At 46.4% G+C, this 21,357-nt stretch overlaps 1 protein-coding gene across 2 annotated transcripts in view; it reads left to right on the forward strand.

Moving 5' to 3' along the window:
- Positions 1-6,098, forward strand: part of arhgdig (Rho GDP dissociation inhibitor (GDI) gamma) — a 101,106-nt gene extending 95,008 nt beyond the window's left edge. For both annotated transcript variants that reach the window (XM_072481300.1, XM_072481298.1), the window contains exons 4-6: positions 424-497; positions 1,997-2,060; positions 4,390-6,098. In XM_072481300.1, the coding sequence (XP_072337401.1) occupies positions 424-497; positions 1,997-2,060; positions 4,390-4,589 (338 nt within the window). In that variant the 3' untranslated portion in view covers positions 4,590-6,098. The remainder of the gene's footprint in view (positions 1-423; positions 498-1,996; positions 2,061-4,389) is intronic.
- The last annotated feature ends 15,259 nt before the right edge of the window (positions 6,099-21,357 follow it).

The raw sequence follows: 21,357 nt of genomic DNA on the forward strand, positions 1-21,357 counted from the left end.
ACTGCAGTAATAAGCACCCATTTCTTAAAGGTACTCTCGCTACAGATACTTATATACACACCCATTTATAACCACCCATTTCTTAAAGGTACTCTCACATGACAAATATAAAAGCAAATTACTGCGGATGCTGGAATCTGAAACAAAAGCAGAAAATTCTGGAAAATCTCAGCTGGTCTGACAGCATCTGTGGAGAGAGAACAGAGCTAATGTTTTAAGTCTGGATGACCCTTCGTCAGAGTCTTCCTTACTTTTCTTACCAAAATACAATATCCCACACTTATTTGTGCTGAAATTCATTTGCCATTTTGCATGTATATTAAAGTCTTCTTGTAACTTTCTGTGGTCTTGTTTGATATTGACTCTCATCTCCCATTATAAGCCATAAGGTATAATTGGTCTGCAATATTATTTGTTTTCCAGGTGACCTGGTAGCTCTAAAGAAGACCTTTGTGCTGAAGGAAGGCGTAGAATACAGATTGAAAATTAACTTTAAAGTAAGAAATGTTTTAATGCCATGCTGTGCATTGTTATATTGAACTGTTACGAAGGAATCCAATGCTTTGCTCTCATAGCTAGACTTAATCTGCATATAGAATAACGATTAAAAGGACTAATGATAATTTGAACCTTGGTTTCCTTACTGTTTTGATATTGCCTCCTAGCATTTTAATACTTACAGTATTTAATCGTTAGGTTATTTGTGAACTTTATTGTCCCGTTCAGTTGTGCTATCTGCTGCTGAACAATTTTTTTTTTAAATTTAGAGTACCCAATTCATTTTTTTCCAATTAAGGGGCAATTTAGTGTGGCCAATCCACCTACTCTGCACATCTCCACAAACACGGGGAGAATGTGCAAACTCCACACGGATAGTGACCCAGAGCCGGGATCAAACCTGGAACCTCGGCGCCGTGAGGCAGCAGGGCTAACCCACTGCGCCACCGTGCTGCCCTTGCTGCTGACCTATTTGTCTGCTGCCTGTGCTTGGTGTTTACTGGTCATTCTGATCATTCCACCAAAATGAATGAGAATGGCTTTTGGCAACAGCATTTAACTGGTTCACTGTAGCCTCTTTTTGGCTGTTTATAAAGACTAATTTCAACCAAATGATTTTGACATTACTTCAGAGCCATAATATTTTGTATCAGGACATTCTTTCGACACTACATGTATTCTGCAAAATGTGGGATCACCTCTCTATTGAAGTTAACTTTTGCATTTGTTGATTTGAACAAACTCATATGCCTGGAAGTCACTCCTTTCTCCCTTCACTACTTCACTTTGCTGTTTTAATGCAAATTCGTCCTTATAATTTATATTACAAACTGTTAGATTCTTTTTGAGCAGTTGTGTTTTTATTTTAAGAATTTTGCTTGGTTGCATTAGAGCACTCTTTGACTTGGGCCACAATCCCACGTATGCCTTGCTTGTGGGTCATACTCTGGGACACTGAAACATTTTACAACAAAGTTTTTCAAACACTTCCGTGTATACATTTACGTGCTCCCAGCAACCCGGGAGAGTGGCACAGACTGGTGTCCAACGTACGGTCATCCTGTGCATCCTGATTTCAGTCAGATCTCGCTGGACAAACTGGGAGCCAACTGGTTTACCACCAGTTTAGTGAGAAATATAAAGAACAAACAAAATTTCATTTTAACGGTAACGTTTGTTGGATAGAAGCTTGGCTAACCTGGTCTACTAATATAATTGCCTTGCCATCTTTTGATGGAGAATAAGGAAAGGAAAGAGTTCTCAGTTGTGTCCACATCCGATAGCCAGGAAGGATGTGAATGGCGTCCGAGAGGCACACTGAGCTGCATATCTATTCAGAACTGAAAGGGAGATGGGCTGGGATTGAGCCACTGCCATATTAAGAATGTAACTGTATATGTTTAATGAGGTTAAGATATGGCAGTAAAATGTAATCCGTTTTAATGCATTGATAATGCTGAAACTTAAGATTCAATTAGCTTATTGATTTTTCTTTTAGGTTAACAGGGAAATTGTTTCAGGCTTAAAGTATGTCCATTATACATGCAAGGGCCGTTTGCAGGGTGAGTTGCATGATATGGTATGCATTTTAATATCCTAAATTGTTCATCTAAAACCCATAAAGTCTTTCTCATCTTTGTTCTAAAGTCAGGAGACAATTTTTAAAATTACATTCAAAGGATGCTGGCTGGCCCAACATTTTTGCCTGATTATCCCTAATTGCCCTTGAACCCAGTGGCTTGCTACAAATTAGCATTTCAAAGGGTATTTAAGAGTGAACGACATTGCTGTGGGTCTGGAGTCACATGCAGGCCAGACCGGGTAAAGACGGCAGATTTCCTTCCCTAAAGGACAGGTGGGGTTTTAAATGACAATCGATTCATGGGCTTCATCATTAGACTTTTTAAACTCCAGATTTTAACTGAATTAAAATTTGGTCTGCCACGGGTGGGATTCGAACCAGGATCCTCAGAGTGTTACCCTGGGTCTCCAGATTACTGGTCCAGTGACAATACCACTACACCAGTACAGCAGTATGTGTAGCCTTAGGACTCCTCCACTGCCATTCAATAAGATGATGGCTACCTAATTTGCACTTTAACTTCACGTTACCTCCTACCTCAATAACTTTTTATCCCCTTGTTTATCAAGAATCTATTTATCTCTGTCTTAAAGATATTCAAAGACGCTGCCTGAACCATGTTTTGAGGAAGAGAATTCCAAAGTCTCACAAACCTCTGAGGGAAGTTTTTTTTTCTCATCTCGGTCTTAAATAGGTGATCCCTCATTTTTAACCAATGGCCCATCGTTCTCGATTCTCTCACAAGATGAATCATCCTTTCCACATCCACCCTGTCAAATTCCTTCAAGATCTGACATGTTTCAATCACATTGCCTCTTACTCTTCTAAACTCCAACGGCTACAAGCCCAGCCTCTTCTGCCTTTCCTCAAAAGACAACCTGCCCATTCTAGGTATTAAACCAGTAAACCTTCTCAGAACTGCTTCTGATGCATTTACATCTTTCCTTAGGTAAGGAGACCAGAGTACTGTAAGAAGTGCTCCAGATATGGTCTCACCAATGCTCTGTAAAACTGAAGCATAACCTCCCTACTCTTGTATTCAGTTCTCCTTGCAATAGAAAATAATATTCTATTAGCTACACTTGCATACTGACATTTTGCAATTGGTGCATTCGGACATCCGGATCCCTCTGCATCCCAGAGCTCTGCAATCGTTCATCATTTAAATAATATGCTTCATTTTTCCGTAGAACCCCTACAGTGCAGAAGGAGGCCATTCGGTCCATTTTTATTTGTCCTGCCAAAGTGGACAACTTCATATTTTCCCACATTCCAGGGGACTTAGTCCCATGAGGGGAGAATTCTGCCCATATACGCCATTGCCCAAATGTTTGCCCTCTCAGCTAACCTATCTATAATCTTTTGGAGCCTCCTCATGTCCTCTTCATTTTCTTTTAAGAGTACCCAATTTTTTTTTTCCAAGTAAGGGGCAATTTAGTGTGGCCAATCCATCTAACCTGTAGATCTTTGGGATGTGGGGGTGAAACCCACGTTGACACAGGGAGAATGTGCAAACTCCACACGGACAGTGACCCGGGGCCGGGATCAAACCCGGGTCCTTAGCCTTATAGGCAGCAGTGCTAAGCACTTGCCCACCGTGCTGCCGAATATGTCCTCTTGATAATTCACTTTCCTACCTATCTTTGTGCCCCAGCTATAATAGTTTGTGCCACTGCTGGTTCAGTGGTACTTTATTTCTTCCCAAGTAGCAGAAATGCTAAAGAGCTGGTCTTATCACACTTTTTGATGGGGGTAATTGCACAGTGCTGCCTGCTTTTTGTCTTACGTGAAGCAAATAACACATTTTTATAAGGATTGATGTGAGCACAACGTACTATTCCCCGAACAAACTTAAGTCCCTTAATGAAAGATCTCTGGATATATATTTCCCATATCTAATGGTACTTCTCTTATTTTACTAATAATGATTAATGCTAAGGCAAGTGCTTCGCTTGGCACTACTGATGCTATTTTTCACAGGCAATAACCCTACTGGAGTTAAATAAATCTCATGTTTCTGTACAGTGATTTTATTTGCATATATTAAAATCTAGCTTTTACAAGGGAAGTGAAAGTATGATTTCACATCAAGTTATCTGAAAATTATGTTCACTGAACCATGATCCCTGAAGGCAGCCAGATAACCTGTTATGCCTATCCTGTACTATCATTGTCAGAAATGCTTTTGTTCAGAGAGTAAAAGTTGCATGTTCTGGTGGTGGATGCCTTGAGGAGTTACTTAAATTGTTTGGAAATATTGCAAATTCTTCTTTCTAAATCTTAATTGTATTCCCCATTATTTTGAACAGCGAGTAAGGATACCTATATGGTTGGCAGCTATGGACCTAGAGCAGATGAGTACGAGTTTATAAGCCCAATTGAAGAAGCACCCAAAGGAATGATGGTGAGGGGCATGTACACCATGAAGTCCCATATCACAGATGACGACAAGAGTGACCACCTGCACTGGGAGTGGAAGCTCAATATAAAGAAAGATTGGAAGGACTAGGACCTGGCTCACTTTAAAATAAGATAGAAACCATTAGTCAGAAGGATTACTGTCCTTTGGTACCAAAGTTACTTTAAGGCTTTTTAATTACTGTTCCTAATTGTGTACATCATTAAATGTGCAAAAGTAACTATTTGTCTGCAAAGCCTGTTGTTTTTAGTACAAGTGCTTTAGGTGTGTTCTGATGTATTTATGGGTGATATGAAGATCTATGTCAAAATACTGACTATTCAAAAATGGCTACATGTAAACATGGATATTTTGAAAGATTAAATTGTTCTGAACGGTTACTGTGTAATAGCATTCAAAATGTGAATAGGAAACAAGTGAATTAGAACACTGGATATGCTGCTATAATTTGCATTCAGTCACACGTTCTATCATATATTCTGCTTCTTCACAAAATGTTAACCAATGTAAACCAGAAATAAAAAAAGACAATGCTGAAAGTGTGCAGCAAGTTCACTGGCATCTAAAATAGGGAAGACATCTTAACATTTCAGAAGTGCTACTTCATCAGAGCTGCAGGTATATACTGCCCTGAATTCTCTTATTTTGGCTACCATGGGTCGAATCTTACTTCCATGTGAAAAGCCATCTGAAATGTAGTTTCAAAAAAAACGGTCAGTAATATTTTAAAGATTAAATGACGGAAACAAATTTCTGGACAGTTTGCAACATGAACAAGTTGAATAATCAATATGAATAGTCACTTTGAAAGTGTACAATTAACACCTTTACCATTAACTGCAGTGGTTACACTTCCAAAGTACTTATTGGCTGTAAACACTTTGGGACACACTGAGATTGTGAAAGACGCTATATAAATGCTTCTTTCTGTCTTTTCTTTCTTTGAGGTATTCATATTAAAACTGTACTTTATCACATAATAGCAGTAGATCTGAATGCAGAAATATTTGCTAATGGCAGACATTGTTTGCATCTAGAAATTTCAGTGATTTGTATGACCAAAACATGCTTTTCTTTTCTCTGTTTCACTCTGATGATTTTTGCTTAAGATACAAGCTGAAATGTTATTGCACTGTTGTGATTTTAAAAAATCTTTCATTTTGCCTTCCACAAACCCTAATTCATTCAGATAGCTCTTTTGTGATTATTGTAGTGAAGGCAGCATGTTCAATAGTAAATGAAAATGTATGTTAAAGTGCACAGGAGTGAATCATGATGGAGTGAATCCAATTCACTTTCTAGCTTTCGCTATTGTGTCCCTCTCTCTGAGAATCAAGTATGTTTCTTACAAATGCACATTCCTGTCGACCTCTTTGAGTTCAGAGCTGTTTGTGGCATTTTAGCAAGAACCTGAAGATGTAATACGGTCCAGGCCTGAAAAGTATAGGGCCCTTGCCAATTACAGTTCAAGGTTTCATTGTGTTATCAAAACCTGTTCCACTCAGTTACATACATGCTGTCTTCTTGTGAGGTTATTATTTTTATGTGACCTGTATCTAGCGGGATGATGCTTCAAATAAAGGTTGGGCATGAACAGAACTCCAAAGCTGATCTTTTTTTGTTTGATAATTATGAAAAGCCATGTTTTTAAAAAAATAATAATCTTTGGCCAAAGCTCGTCTTTAAGAAATCCTCATTAGTTTTCAGCTTGGCAAAGGGTGTTGGATGGATCAGTCTCAGTGACGCTTGGTCCAACCTGACATGCTGCATGCAATGTAATTGTGTTGTAACATTTGAAATCTCAGGGGTGGATTGTCATTTCTGGCACCTGGTGGAAAACGGGCCACAGCAGAATTGTCTTGCCTTTCCTGCACTGTTTCATTGTTTTCAGATTCACTTCACTCCTGAATGGTTGATTTGTTAACAGCATTGGGAAAACTGTCCCCAAATAAGCTGCAGGTCTGATGCGGGCGGTGATGGCTCAGGGATTTAACAGAGCTTACATGGGTCTCCTGTGCCTCCTAAAGGCCATCCACCAATCTTTTCTGGTTTGCCAGCAGCCATGTAGTGAGAGGGCCCGTTCAAGGAACCCAAGGAATGGGGAGGGCGTTGAAAGCCACCTCCTCCCTCCCTTACTTATGACCCTCTGCCCCCGCACAAAGCCCTCCTCTGAATCAAACCCCTATCCGTGATCCCCATCCTGCCCCGCCCAGCACAGACCCTACTTTGATTCTAGGCCTCAGAGCAATACAGGCAGCAGCTCCTGGCCTCTGAATGGCCGGTAGCTCTTAGGGTTGGCATTTCCACCCTTTGGGGTCCTTAATTGCATGGTGGCTCTGTGTTGGCCAGTTAAGTGCCTGAATGCCCTTAAATGGCATCTAATTGTCATGATATGCAGACATGCAGATAATGATATACAGACAGGCACAGACAGGCAGCAAATGAAGACAGAGAACAGGACATGACCAATGAGCAGGCAGGACACTCAGGGGTGGTATCTCACTATAAAAGGCACGAGGCGCTCACACTCCACCTCTTTCCACTGATGAACATCTACAGAGTGAGTCAGGGTGTATGTACAGTATCACACCTCCAGCACGTGGCTAATAGCTAGCCTGGTTCAGTCAGACAGAGTAACCACACTTAGGTTAGCAGAGAGTCGAGCTCATAGAGAACTGTGCTAACTGTGCTACTGGTTCAATAAATCAGATTGAACTAACTTCAAGGTCTGGAGTATCTTTTGGTTAAAGCTGCATCCAGTTTCAGCCTGTGTTATCCCAGAGTACATAACACAACATGCTACCAGGAGACTCCTTAATCTAGGTGGTTTAACTCAGTCCGTTCCGTGACGACCAGCGAATGTATCCCGGCACTATGGAGAAGATTCAGGCTCCTCACCAGCTCAGGACCTCCGGCAATCTCAGTGCCAACTGGCGGACATTCAAGCAAAGGTTTCTGCTGTACATCGAAGCTTCAGACCTCGTGGGTGCGTCTGATGCAAGGAAGATCGCACTTCTCCTCTCAACAGCGTGTGATCAAGCCATCAAACTCTTCAACTCTTTTCACTTCACCAAAGGCCAGGACAAGACAAAGTTTCAGACCATCCTGGACAAGTTTGACAGTCACTGTGAAGTAGACACCAATAAAATCTTCGAGCGCTACATATTCAAACAGCGTCTACAAGGTAAAGATGAATCTTTCAACTCCTTCTTAACTAACGTCCGCCTGCTAGCGCTGTCCTGCAACTTTGGTGATATTGCTGACTCCATGATCAGAGACCAAATCGTTTTTGGAGTTCACTCTGATCCTCTGAGAGAGCAGCTACTGAAAATCAAGCATATGACCCTGCCAGTCGCGATTGAAACATGCACAGTGTATGAGCATGCCAAAAATCGCTATGCCCAGTACAAATCGGCTGAAAATGAGAAACTTGCCTCCCATGAGGCAGAGAGTGTGCAGGCCATCTCCCGGATGTAGTGCCTCAGCATTGATGAAAGCAGCCATTTTGCGCGCTTTTCCAGGGGCCCCAACAATGCGCAATGCGAACGGGATAACGAAGCGGCCGACACCCGCACTGCGCATGTGCGACGATGCGCGGAGCATGAGGACACCGATGTCATGACGTGCTCGAACTGCGGCAACGCCCACTTAAAGAAACACTGCCCTGCAAGAGGCAGGCGATGTTTAAACTGCGGGAAGCCTGGACACTATGCAGCCTTGTCCTTTTATAAGGTCGCACCACTGCAATTTGATGTTACTTTTTATTTTTGATTTGATGACCTGCACGCTTATTTACACGTGCAGGATTGGGCCAACATCCGCCACTGACATTGGCGTGATGCTGGGTGCAAATACAACCAAGCAAAAAGAACACAAAGGAACTGATGGATAAAGCAAAAGTGGGGAGTGCCCCAAAACAGCGAGTGGAGCACAGCCCAAAAAGAACGAGAAAAGGAACAAAAACTTATCACAAACCCGTCAAATTAAAGTGTGAAAATCGGGGTCGATAAAACAATCCAACCCCTGCGGTGCACACCGAGCACAGAAGGTCTCGAGTGTGCCCGTAGACACCGCATGCTCCCTCTCCAGGGACATCCGGCCGCGAACAAGGCCGCGGAAGAGGGGCAGACAGTCGGGCCGGACGACCCCCTCGGTCACCCGCTGCCTGGACCTACTAATGGCAAGTCTGGCCAGGCCCAGGAGCAGGTTCACGAGGAGACACTCCGCCTTCCTTGCCCCCCTCCGCACCGGATGCCCATAGATTAGGAGCGTGGGGCTGAAGTGCAAAGAAAACCTCAACAGCAACGTCGTCAAGAAAGCAAAAAGGGAGTGCGGTCTGGGACAGACAACATAGACGTGCTCCACGGTCTCCACCAGGCCGCAAAAAACAGCAGGTCTCTGGCAGAGCCATGAAGTGGTGAACCTTGCGATTGCACGGCACTGCCATGTGCAACACCCTCCACCCCAGGTCCCCCAGTTTTATGGGGAGGACACCTCCGTAGAGGGACCCCCAGCAGGGACCTCCGCCGCCGGACGGCAACGAGGCACGCCAAGGCGTGTCCGGACAGCGGGCGAGGCAAAGGAGGTGGAAGGTGTGCAACAGCCGGCCGTACAGGAAACCCCTCCGCGCGGTGCGAAAAGGCACGGAGGGTATTTCCATGAGGCGGCTGCATTGTGGTGTGCCGGCGCCTGGCGGGTGTGCCGGGGCCTGGGACCAATGTGGAATTCCGTCCGAGCAGGGGTCCGCTCAGACGGGATGCCACCGGACAACCACGCCGTCTCTAGCTCCAGTGTGTCCGCAGGGCCGAGCACGGCCGTTTTAAGGCATTGAATGGCATTGGCCACGTGCCGGACAGACACCGCCCCGCACTCGGCGAGCTCATGGGGTGTCAGCCAGCCCACTCCTCCGCCACCCAGCACATCCCCGATTCTGATCACCCCGGCATCCACAGTCCGCCGCTCCGCCAGCCACCGGAATGGAAATTGGCGGAGGTGCGGATTCCTGAGCAGTGGCTCCCTTACGAGAGCCACTACTCCTGACGGGAGAGAGCTGTGGCGCGTGGCAACCATGTTCCAGACTTTGAGGAGGTCCTGGTACAAGATGGGCAGCGCCAAAAAAGAGTTCCGAAGACGCTGCTGGTCTGCACCACCAGTCAAGGGCCAGCGCTCCCAATTCCGACGACGGCACGTTGAGAGTGTGTAACAACGATTACAGGATTCTGATCCTGGCAGCACAACGGATCCAGAGGAAGAATGCCTGGACTCCGCCAACTGTGTGGGCATCATTACCAAATGTGAATATGCCACATCCAACTCAGCACAAATTCAATCCATCCTCGCTGTGGATTCTGCGGACGAATGGCGTGCAGTGGTGCAGGTCAACCACTGCTCCATCCAGTTTAAGCTGGACGCAGGTGCTTCTGCCAACCTCCTCTCACAGGCAGATTTCAAACACATTCAGAAGCCCCCCAAGGTCCTTCCAGCAGCCTGCAGGCTCCTGGACTACAACAGAAATGCCATCACGGCACTGGGATCCTGCCATCTACTTGTCTCCAACCAGAGCACCCATGCACGGTTACGTTTTGAAATTGTCAAGCCAGACAGGGCATCCCTACTTGGCACGCATGCCTGCAAGCAGCTGAACCTCGTGCAGTGGGTTTACACAACATCCTCCAATGTGGATTTTCAGGCCGGCATTGACGACATCCTCGCTCAGTATCCAGATGTGTTCAATGCGATGGGCATGCTGCCATATCGATAGAAGATTCTGCTACGACCTGATGCCAAGCCAGTGGTCCACGCACCACGCCGGGTCCCGGCTCCGCTGAGGGAGCGCCTGAAGGCACAGCTCAAGGATCTTCAGCCACAGGGCATCATTTCCAAGGTAACCGAACCGACTGACTGGGTCAGCTCGATGGTATGTGTTCGAAATCCTTCGGGAGACCTGCGCTTCTGCATTGATCCCAAGGATCTCAATAAGAATATAATGCGTGAACACTACCGCATCCCGAAGCGGGAGGAACTCACCAGTGAGGTGGCACACGCACGTTTTTTCACCAAGTTAGATGTGTCACATAGATTTTGGCAAATCCAGCTGGATGAGTCCAGCAGAAGGCTCTGCACCTTCAACACACCATTTGGCAAATACTGCTATAATCGCATGCCGTTTGGCATTGTCTCGGCATTGGAGATCTTCCATCGCATCATGGAGCAGATGAAGGAGGGCATTGAAGGTTATCCGCCTAGTCCATGCCAATGGCCTGAAGCTGAACAGGTCCAAATGTTGCTTTGGCATGTCGACACTCAAGTTCCTAGGTGACCAGATCTCTCAGCAGGGCCTGCACCCAGACACAGACAAGGTCAAGGCCATCAAAGCCATGAAGGTCCCTGAAGACAAGAAGGCAGTGTTGTGCTTCCTGGGCATGGTCAATTTTCTGGTCAAGTTCATCCCACACCTGGCCTCACACACCACAGCCCTACGAAACCTGGTGAAAAAGTCCACTGGCTTTGAGTGGAAGGCAGCACATCAGGCAGAGTGGTTGGAGCTGAAAGCCAAGCTCACCACTACACCCGTCTTGGCATTTTACGACCCAGACAGGGAGACGAAGATCTCGACAGATGCGAGCCAGGATGGCATTGATGCAGTGCTGCTTCAATGCGATGACACTTCATCCTGGGCACCGGTAGCCTACGCATCGAGGGCCATGACGCCCACCGAAACAATGTATGCGCAAATAGAGAAGGAATGCCTGGGTCTTCTCACTGGCATTCTCAAGTTTCACGACTATGTCTACGGCCTGGCGACAATCACTGTCACGACGAATCACAGGCCTCTGGTCCACATTATCCACAAGGACCTGAATTCATGACGCCTCGGTTGCTGCGCATCCTCCTCAAACTCAGAAGGTACGACTTTGACTTAGTGTACACGCCTGGCAAGGAGCTCATCATCGCTGATGCATTGTCCCGCTCCATCACATTGCCTAGTGAACCGCTGGAAATCATCCGGCAGATTGAATCACAGGTGCAGCTGTGTGCTAGCACCCTCCCGGCGTCTGATGAGAAGGTGGTTCATATCCGCGAGGAGACAGCCAAAGACCCCTCTTGCAGCGGGTCATGCACCACCTCGCCAATGGCTGGCAGAAAGGGCAGTGCCCTCAATTTTACAATGTAAAGGATGACCTGACGGCGATTGATGGTATCCTCCTCAAGGTGGACCGGATTGTCATTCCACTCTGTCTCCAGAACTTGGTGCTCCGCCAAATCCATGAGGGGCACCTGGGTGTCGAGAAGTGCAGACGCAGAGCCAGGCAGGTTGTCTACTGACCGGGTATTAGCCAGGACATCTCGAACATGGTCCTCAGGTGTGCGACCTGTCAACGCTTCCAGCCAGCGCAGATCAAGGAGACGCTCCAGCAGCATGAAATCGAGACCTCCCCGTGGTTCAAGGTTGGCATCCACCTCTTTCGTGCGAATGGTCGTGACTACGTGTTGATTATTGACTATTTCTCCAATTACCCTGAAGTCGTGAAGCTCTCAGACCTCACATCTCGGACCGTCATCAAGGCCTGTAAGGAGACTTTCTCCAGGCATGGTATCCCACTCACTGTCATGAGAGACAATGGCCCGTGTTTCAACAGCCATGAGTGGTCTATGTTTGCCAAGTCATACCATTTCAAACCTGTCACTTCCAGCCCACACTATCCGCAGTCCAATGGGAAGGTTGAAAAAGGGGTGCACATTGTGAAACAGCTCATCTGCAAGGCCGCGGATTCTGCTTCTGACATCTACCTCGCGCTGCTTGCGTACAGGGCGACCCCACCGTCCACTGGCATGTTGCCGGCTCAACTCCTGATGAACAGGGACCTGCAGACGACACTTCCAGCCATACACCTGCCCAACCTGGATCACATCCCAGTGCTGCAGAAGGTGCAACAGCTCCGAAACCAGCAAAAGCAGGGCGATGATGCTCATGCCACCGATTTGCCCATGTTATCCCCGGCAGACACTGTCAGGATCAAGATACCGGATGGTGGCTGGTCTGCTCCAGCTGTCGTTGTTCGACAGGCTGCGCCCCGCTCGTATGTTGTACGTATGGCTGATGGTTCTGTTGTGTGACTAAACAGACGGGCACTGCGCAAAGTTGCCTGCCCGCAACCGCTTTCTTCTCCGTTTCCGTCCGTTGTTTTGCCACCTCCTGATACCTCGAACTACGAGGCCACCAGTCAGGCCTTCCATCCCGCCTGTCAAGGCACCGTCATCCCCACCACCACCTCTCCGGCAGTCGACAAGGATCAGACGCAAGCCCCAGAGACTGGACTTATGAACATTTGTTTTGTTTGCTATGTTCTGTTTTCTCACATTAGGCGGCTGTCTTCACATGTAAATACGTTCACATATGCCACCGCTTGTAAATATGTTAATATATGCCACCACATGTAAGTACGTTCCCATATGCCAACAAAACATTTTTAAAAAGGGAGATGTCATGATATACAGACATGCAAATAATGAAATACAGACAGGCACAGACAGGCAGCTAATGAACACCGAGAAAAGGACATGACCAATGAGCAGGCAGATCACTCAGGGGTGGTATCTCTCTGGAAAAGGCACGAGGCGCTCACACTCCACCTCTTTCCACTGATGAACATCTACAGAGTGAGTCAGGGTGTATTTACAGTATTACACCTCCAGGCTAAGAGCTAGCCTGGTTCAGTCAGACAGAACCACACTTAGGTTAGAAGAGAGTCAAACTCATAGAGAACTGTGCTAACTGTGCTACTGGTTCAATAAATCAGATTGAACTAACTTCAAGGTCTGGAGTATCTTTTGGTTAAAGCTGCATCCAGTTTCAGCCTGTGTTATCCCAGAGTACATAACACAACACTAATCTCCCAAACAGTACCAAGGTGGAGCTCCCACCAGTTCCCCAACCGGTGTTTGTGGGGAGGGTACCCCCGTTACTGAAACAAACTTCTGCTCTTGTTTTTGAAAGAAACTGATCTTGCTGTTTCAATTTCAACTGTGTATGGGGAGGAAATATTTACCCCAAACCAGATAGGTAAAATTCTGAATTCTTTAAATGCATCTTTTTCAAGTTCAGTCTGTCTCCTGGCAATGCAAATTGGCTGTCCGCAAATGCTCAATGGTCCACGCAGATGTCACTCTGCTCAGTCAGCAAGCAGTTAATGTCATGATTACACACAGGACATAATTCTGGTACAAGATAGTGGACCAGAATATGTTTAGTATTGAGAAATGTAGACAGATTTGGTTCCAAATCTAATATTTAAATATCAGTGTTCATCGTCTGAACAAACTCAGTTTGAGATTTGAAAAGGACATCAGTGAGCCAGATTTGTTTTTACAATAATCAATGATGGTTTCCTGGTGACCATTACTGAGATAGGTTTTCAATTCCATATGCTTTTATTTGCTGAATTTAAAGTCACCGGGCTGGGATTGGGATTTGAACCTGTATACCATTGGCATGGGCCACTGAATCACAAGCTCAGTGCCCCCCAAGAGCACCCCTTCTGCCAGCACCATTTGAGGATGCAAATATTCACTTTGTGAATTGAAAGTCTGTGTAGTGCCTTCGCCAAAATTGAACCAGCTATCAGCACAGAGATCTGCCACTAGCACTGATTCCAGGCAGACTGAAGCTGCCACTTGGAGTGGCCAGTGTCAAGCTGTCGGTAAACTGCAAAGTGGACAGGCCAAGGCCTCATTCGTCTATTGGTTCCAGGGAATTACCCGGGGAATGGCAATTCAGTTATCAGAGGTTTACTGTCAGGTCTTGAAAGACCTGCACACATTCCATTGATCCGTGCAGCAAAGCCAAAGATTCTCCGGAGTATCCACTATAGGCGCAAAAGACACACACACAGCCTAATGCCTGGCCTCAGTAACTCCAAACAGGAATGATGTTCCTGAAACATTCTATTTAGATGAGCACTCTAAGATCCAAAGGCACAGGCTCACACTCTGGCTGCAAATCATCTTGTGCTACTTCTGATTAACATTAATTACCCTGAATGAATGCATCTCAGTTGCACATGAACTGGTGTAGGTGGTAAGTTCAATGGGTTGTGGCAGAGGAACAAGTGACAAAAGGTCTTACAGGAAACTCATCGGTAGCCATCTCCCTTTTCATTGTAACCCCTCCTTTGTCTTCATCACATCATAATAGTTCACAAAGAAATTGGCCTGGGATTTTTACTTAGCACACCTGCTGGGAGTGGGTCAAGTTTGGATGCTTTGATTGAACCATTGAATCCCTACAGTGCAAAAGGAGGCCATTCAGCCTATTGAGTCTGCATCAACCATCCAAAAGAGTACCCTGCCTAGGCCCACTCCCTCGCCCTATCCCCGTAACCTCACGCATTGATCATGGCCAATCCGCCTAACCTATACATCTTTGGAATGTGGGTGGAAACAGGAGGACCTGGAGGAAACCCACACAGACACGGGGAGAACATGCACAAAGACAGTCATCCAAGGCCAGAATTGAACCTGGGCCCGGTAGGAGGGGGTTGAAAATCAAAGGCCTAGGGATGAGGATAAAAGATCTGGGACAGGGTATTGGAAGTCTGGGGGAGGATACTGAAGGACTGGGTGGTAGATTGGTGACCTGGGGGAGAGTTGGTGGCCTGGGTCCACCCAAAGCTACGAAGATGTGGCCAAGCACATTAAGTTCAAAAAGCTAAATCACAATGAGATTGCAGCCTCATTATCATACTTTAAGCTGCAACCAGGTCCTTGGTCACCCACTCCATGAGTTAAAGCCGAAAATCATTGGGATGGAGATGGGTTTGGAATCAGGGGCATCATTCTCCGATCCCCCGCCGGGTTGGAGAATCGCCGGGGGCTGCCGTGACTCCCGCCCCCGCCGGTTGCCGAAGTCTCCGTTGCCGGATATTCGGCGGGGGCGGGAATCGGGCCGCGCCGGTTGGCGGGCCCCCCCGCTGGATTCTCCGGGCCGGATGGGCTGAAGTCCCGCCGATAAATTGCCTGTCCCGCCGACGTGGATTAAACCACCTTTTGAACGGCGGGACAAGGCGGCGTGGGCGGGCTCCGGGGTCCGGGGGGGGGGGGGCGCGGGGCAATCTGAACCCGAGGGGTGCCCCCACGGTGGCCTGGCCCGCGATCGGGGCCCACCGATCCGTGGGCGGGCCTGTGCCGTGGGGGCACTCTTTCCCTTCCGCCTCCACCATGGCAGAGGCGGAAGAGACTCCCTCCACTGCGCATGCGCGGGAAACTTTCAGCGGTCGCTGACGCTCCCGCGTATGTGCCGCCCCGACATGTCATTTCCGCGCCAGCTGGCGGGGCACCAAAGGCCGTTTCCGCCAGCTGGCGGGGCGGAAATTCCTCCAGCGTCGACCTAGCCCCTCAATGTTGGGGCTCGGCCCCCAAAGATGCGGAGCATTCTGCACCTTTGGGGCGGTGCGATGCCCGTCTGAATGGCACCGTTTTGGGCGCCAGTCGGTGGACATCGCGCCGTTTCGGGGGAATTTCACCCCAGATGTTTAAGACTTTAACATGCAGCCCACTGCAACCACCACCACCCGCCAATTGAAACATGCCTTTATTTTGGTTAAAACTCTCCCCGTTGCGACTCTGCTTCTCTCCCTTCTCCTTGTCAGCACTTTCCTTCTCATAATACTCCTATGCTCCCAATTATGGTGGATTGATCGGAAAGAAAGATGTTAGCTAAGAATTAGTGAGCATTATCCTCTGAGGGTTTTGGAGGCAGTGGAGATTGTAGGTCTGTAATTCTTTAAAGGGATTGAAGCTACTATGTCACTGTTAGTATTCCGTCATATGAGTTAACTTGGTGCTAGTAGTATCCCCTAATTTCTGCCATTTCCCACAGCACGAGCAGAGTCCATCCCTGTGAGGTTCATGGCCTGCTGTCTTTTAGTCAGTATCCTATGCATCGGGGGCATTGTATGCTGTGTTCTCCTGCAACAACATTGAATAATGCTCGCAATTGAGGAGTGTGTGTCAAATGTAAAAGTAATCACCCTGTTAAATTGGAGGGAAGAGTTTTAAGGTTGTCCATGCAAATAATTGCTGTTAAGCAAATAAGCCGCCATCGTACAAGATCATAAATGAATGCTTCCTTTAACCAGAGTACACGGTGAAGGGTTAGTTGTACAGCTGTTACGCCTAGAGAATAAAGAGCAAGCTGGTGCCCAAAGAACAATAGGGACAAAAGCCAGTGTTTTACTTAGCAGGTGTGGTAAACCTTTTGCGGCTCTTTTCACAGTCCTGGGGAGAATTGACACTTGGTGTCAGTGCCACTTCCCTCCACACGTGAATTCGTTGGCAGATTTCCTGCTACAAATACCCAGCCATGCCTCTCATCTGATCTATTTTGTCTGGCAGGGTTTGCAGCGCATTGAAAAAGCGACATCTTTTCTGTCTCTCTGGCACGTCCAGCTGCTTTCTTAGTCTACTTCTGCCAGGCTGACCTATGTTAGACATTCCTGCAAAGTGGCACAAAACAATCATGAGACATCCAATCAAACTAGCCTGACTGTCAAATTGAGCCAAGTACTTCCCTCCTGACTCCCACCCAACTAACCCCCCCCCCAGTCTACTTGCGAAATCTTCAACCAGAACTGCTTTGTTAAAGATTGCGCACTTTAACTGCCATGCATCCTTGTATATTAGCATGTTTATTTCTGCAGGATTTATGTCACCAACTGCTCCAACAGCATTGTAAATATATTGACCAATAAGCTTCTGAATCAAACAGCAAAACAATTCATTTCCAGTTGGTATCAATACGATGCAACTCACCATGTGGAATTTCGGCAAGTTTGTGCAATCCGACATATGTGCATAGTTGGATACTTTAGCAACTACTTTAGCAGGAATCTAACTTTTCCCTTTAATTTGTAGACCACACGAGGGGGAGCTGTGCTTGTACCTTGGGTCTCCGAATTTCATCACAAATGACTGCAATGGTCAATGCTATTATTGAATGTTGGCTTGTGGCAGTTTTAAATGGATGAATTAGCGGGTGGCACGGTGGCGAAGTGGTTAGCATTGCTGCCACACAGCGCTGAGGGCCCGGGTTCAGTCCCCGGGTCACTGTCTGTGTGGAGTTTGCACATTCTCCCCGTGTCTGTGTGGGTCTCACCCCCACAACCCAAAGATGTGTCAGGTAGGTGGATTGGCCACGCTAAATTGGCCCTTAATTGAAAAAAAGAATTGGGTACTTTAAGTTTACTTTAAAGAAAAGCATACATTTTTAACCAGCCATGTCATTTAACAAGGAGATTTTTAAAAAAGCAAAGGGTTTGCTGAAACTGCTGGCAATCTTAGTTGACCTCCTTTTTCATTGACCTGCATCCCTCATATTTTAGGAAAATCTGTTAACTATCAGCTCCACCATTGTGATGAAAAGTAGGTGCAGGCATTTTCTGTTGTGGGAGCCTATAAAATTGAATAAATGTTTTTACCATGACAGTATGTTCCTGTTCTTTGAAATAGGCATTTGTCTTTACTTTTATTGCCCTCATGCTGCAAACTATACTGACTGTCAGAAGTCAAGTGTATCATTTACAGTTTCTAAGCTGCAAAATTTGCTTTATTCTGTGGTGGCACAGTGGTTAGCACTGCTGCCTCACAGCACCAAGGACCCAGGTTCAATTCCAGCCTTGGGGGACTGTCTGTGCGGAGTCTGCACATTCTCCCTGTGTCTATGTGGGTTTCCTCCGGGTGCTCCGGTTTCCTCCCACAATCCAAACATGTGCAGATTAGGTGGATTGGCCATGCTAAATTGCCCCTTAGTGTTCAAAGATGTGCAGTTTAGGCAGGGTTACTGGGATGGGGCAGAGGAGTGGGCCTAATTGGGGTGCTCTTTCAGAGGGTCCAGGCAGACACGAAGGGCGAATGGCCTCCTTCTGCACTTGTATATTCTATGTTACATTATATTGGAAAATTATTTATCTTCACATCACTAAATTTAAATGTAGTAAAATAGAAAATTGGCAACAGTTGTTCCAGCTCATACAACCGTTATGACTACAGGTAAAAATAAAACCTCATGATCTTACTGAAATAGACATGCTGATCACCCACCTGTCCATATGTGAATACCAGTTTCCCACATTTCCCTGCAATAGTATAAAGAATATTTAAATGGATAGTGACAAACATTCTTGCATTGAATTAATCACATTAATTATGATTAATGAATTTGTTTTATAAGGCTGGCTTGTCTGGGTGTGGTTTGAATTATGCCTAAAGTCTTTCTTAAAAATTCTATGGATATGTAGCGGGTCAGTTTAAACATCATAGAATAAAGTGTAACTGGGCAGAAGATGAATAGGTTTCATTTCCAGATTTCAAAGATGTTTCTAAATGTCAGAATAAATGAAATTAAATGAAACTAATTATAAAACTTAAAACAACTAAAATAAGAAGTCATCAATGAATGATTTAAACTAATAAGCTGTATGATTTGCTTGTTTATACTTGATAGTACATTCACCATGGTCAGCTATAGCTATAATGATTATGGGAGTCTTAACAATCTGCAACTGTTTAACCAATGTTTCAATGAAGTGTTCCCAGACTTGGTTCAAAATTTGGCAATAGCACTTGAGAATGACATCAGCATGCACACATAGCACTTATCAATGATCACCACAAGAAGCATTGCAGCTGCTGTAGAGTTAGAAGTTCCCATTGTTTGTTTGTTGTAAGTTGAAGTGCATGAACAATCAACAAAATCAAAGCACTTGCACATATGGATAAAGTTTGGAGATTCCCACCCCTGTAATAAAGATGTAAGAACACAGCAGATACAATTTCATCACACAATGAGTCACCCATTAGATTAGCAATGTCAAACATTGTTCAGTTTAAAGCCAATGCAATGTAAATCCATGAAGCAACCTTGGAAATAAAACCTATTGCATTGTCATTAATGTAAGGATATGTGTATGTCTTTTGACAGCATTATTCGTAATTGGCTTCTCATTGTGTTTCTAGTATTTGGGCACAATACCGTAGGGGGTCATTTAATGCAGCCACCATGCTTCCAGCATAGAACTTTGACAACTGACAGCATTTAGCACAAATTTGAGGGCACAAACTTTTGATTTTAAACAGAAAATCCTTTTATTAAGACTCTCAGGATGTGAGCATCGCTGGCTAGGCTAGCATATTTTGCCCATCACTAATTGCCCTTGAACTGTATGTCTTGCATGGCCATTTAAGGGTCAAATACATGACTGTGGGTCTGAAGTCCCATGTAGGCCAGACTAGGTAGGGATCACAGATTCTCTTCCCTAAAGGACATTAGTAAATGTGAACCAGATGGGGACAACAATTAACAGAATTTTGTGTTCATCACTAGACTTTTAAATTCCAGGGGCTGGATTCTCCGATTTGAAGACTAAGTGTTGACGTCGGCGTGGGAACAGTGACATTTTACGCCAGAAAAAATGGCTCAAAAGCTGCACCGATCCTCCGTCTGTTGGGGGGCTAGCAGCCACGCAGCGTAAAACCCCTGGTTTTACCTGTGGATACAGCCGGAGAATTGCCGGGTCCGTGGCGGCGGATTGCAGCGGCCGCGCCGTGCAACATGGCGCCGGCTGCGCGCGGACCCGTTCTGCCACATACTGTTCCCCAGTAACCCCCCTCGCCACCCCGGACCACTCCCCACCAGTGCCCACAGCACCCGTCAAAGCTCCCCCTGCCCCGACCGTGGCGGTGCTGGGCTCAGTCCACAGCTGCCACGCCGGGTTCATGAAAATGAAGGATAAGTGTTCCACGCTGCCGGGAACTCGGCCCATCGTGGGCGCAGCATCGGGGGAGGGCCTCAGGTTATACCACTAAACTGGCGCGCCCCTGATTTCGGCACAAAAGGGGATTCTCCGGCCGATCGCCGAACATGATTTCGGCATCAGCGACCGGAAAATCCCACCCCAGATCTTTATTGAGTTCAAGTTTCACCATCTGCAGGGATTCAAGCCCCAGTCGCCAGAGCATTATCCTGGATCTCTGGATCACTAGTCCAGTGACAATATCACTAAGCCATTGCCTGCCGAAGGCAGAGTGCACCAACCTTTCTGTTGTGGTCTGTCAATGACTACATAAACTTGTAAAATGATTCTTTCTGGGACAGAATAACCATTTTTACACAATTGCCAACATATGCTAAAACTACAATAAGATGATGTGACAAACGTGACACCACATTTGGATTTTACAAAATTGCAGATAATAAGAGGAAGGACAGACAGGGGGATGTGAGTCTCTGTTTTGAGATCCAAAGAAAGGAGGGCGACATTGTCCGGACCCCAGCCGCGTGTTCCATGGTCTCGCACCATTCACTGGCGGCAGGATTCTTTCTTCCCGTTGCTTGTCAATGGGATTTCCCATTGTAACCATCCCACACTGCCGGGAAACCCGCTGGCGGGGGTATGCTGCCGGGGGAAATGGAATTGCAACCAGCAGAGAATTCCGGCCGGAGTAATAATTGGAGATGATGCCATGAATCTTCATATCAATACTGAGAATACATTGCAACACACATTTGGGTTTTGCAGGAAGAGGCAATTCTCACAGCCGTAGACCGTTAAAAGGTAGACCAGGGAGGCTGTGATGAAGGGTGAGAGCAGTGGTGGATGCAGGGCAGAGATGCTCAACAATCAGTTTGAGATCGCCTCGGAGGCCCCATTATGCTTCGGGGAGCCTCTATCACCTGTCTTCAGCCACCAGCTTTTGCCTACCACGTGTCAGCTCTCTCCCTGAATGAAATGAAAATCGCTTATTGTCACAAGTAGGCTTCAAATGAAGTTACTGTGAAAAGCCCCTCAAAGGGGAAAGCAGC

This window comes from Scyliorhinus torazame, chromosome 17 (assembly GCF_047496885.1).
Source record: "Scyliorhinus torazame isolate Kashiwa2021f chromosome 17, sScyTor2.1, whole genome shotgun sequence".
Lineage (NCBI taxonomy): Eukaryota > Metazoa > Chordata > Chondrichthyes > Carcharhiniformes > Scyliorhinidae > Scyliorhinus > Scyliorhinus torazame.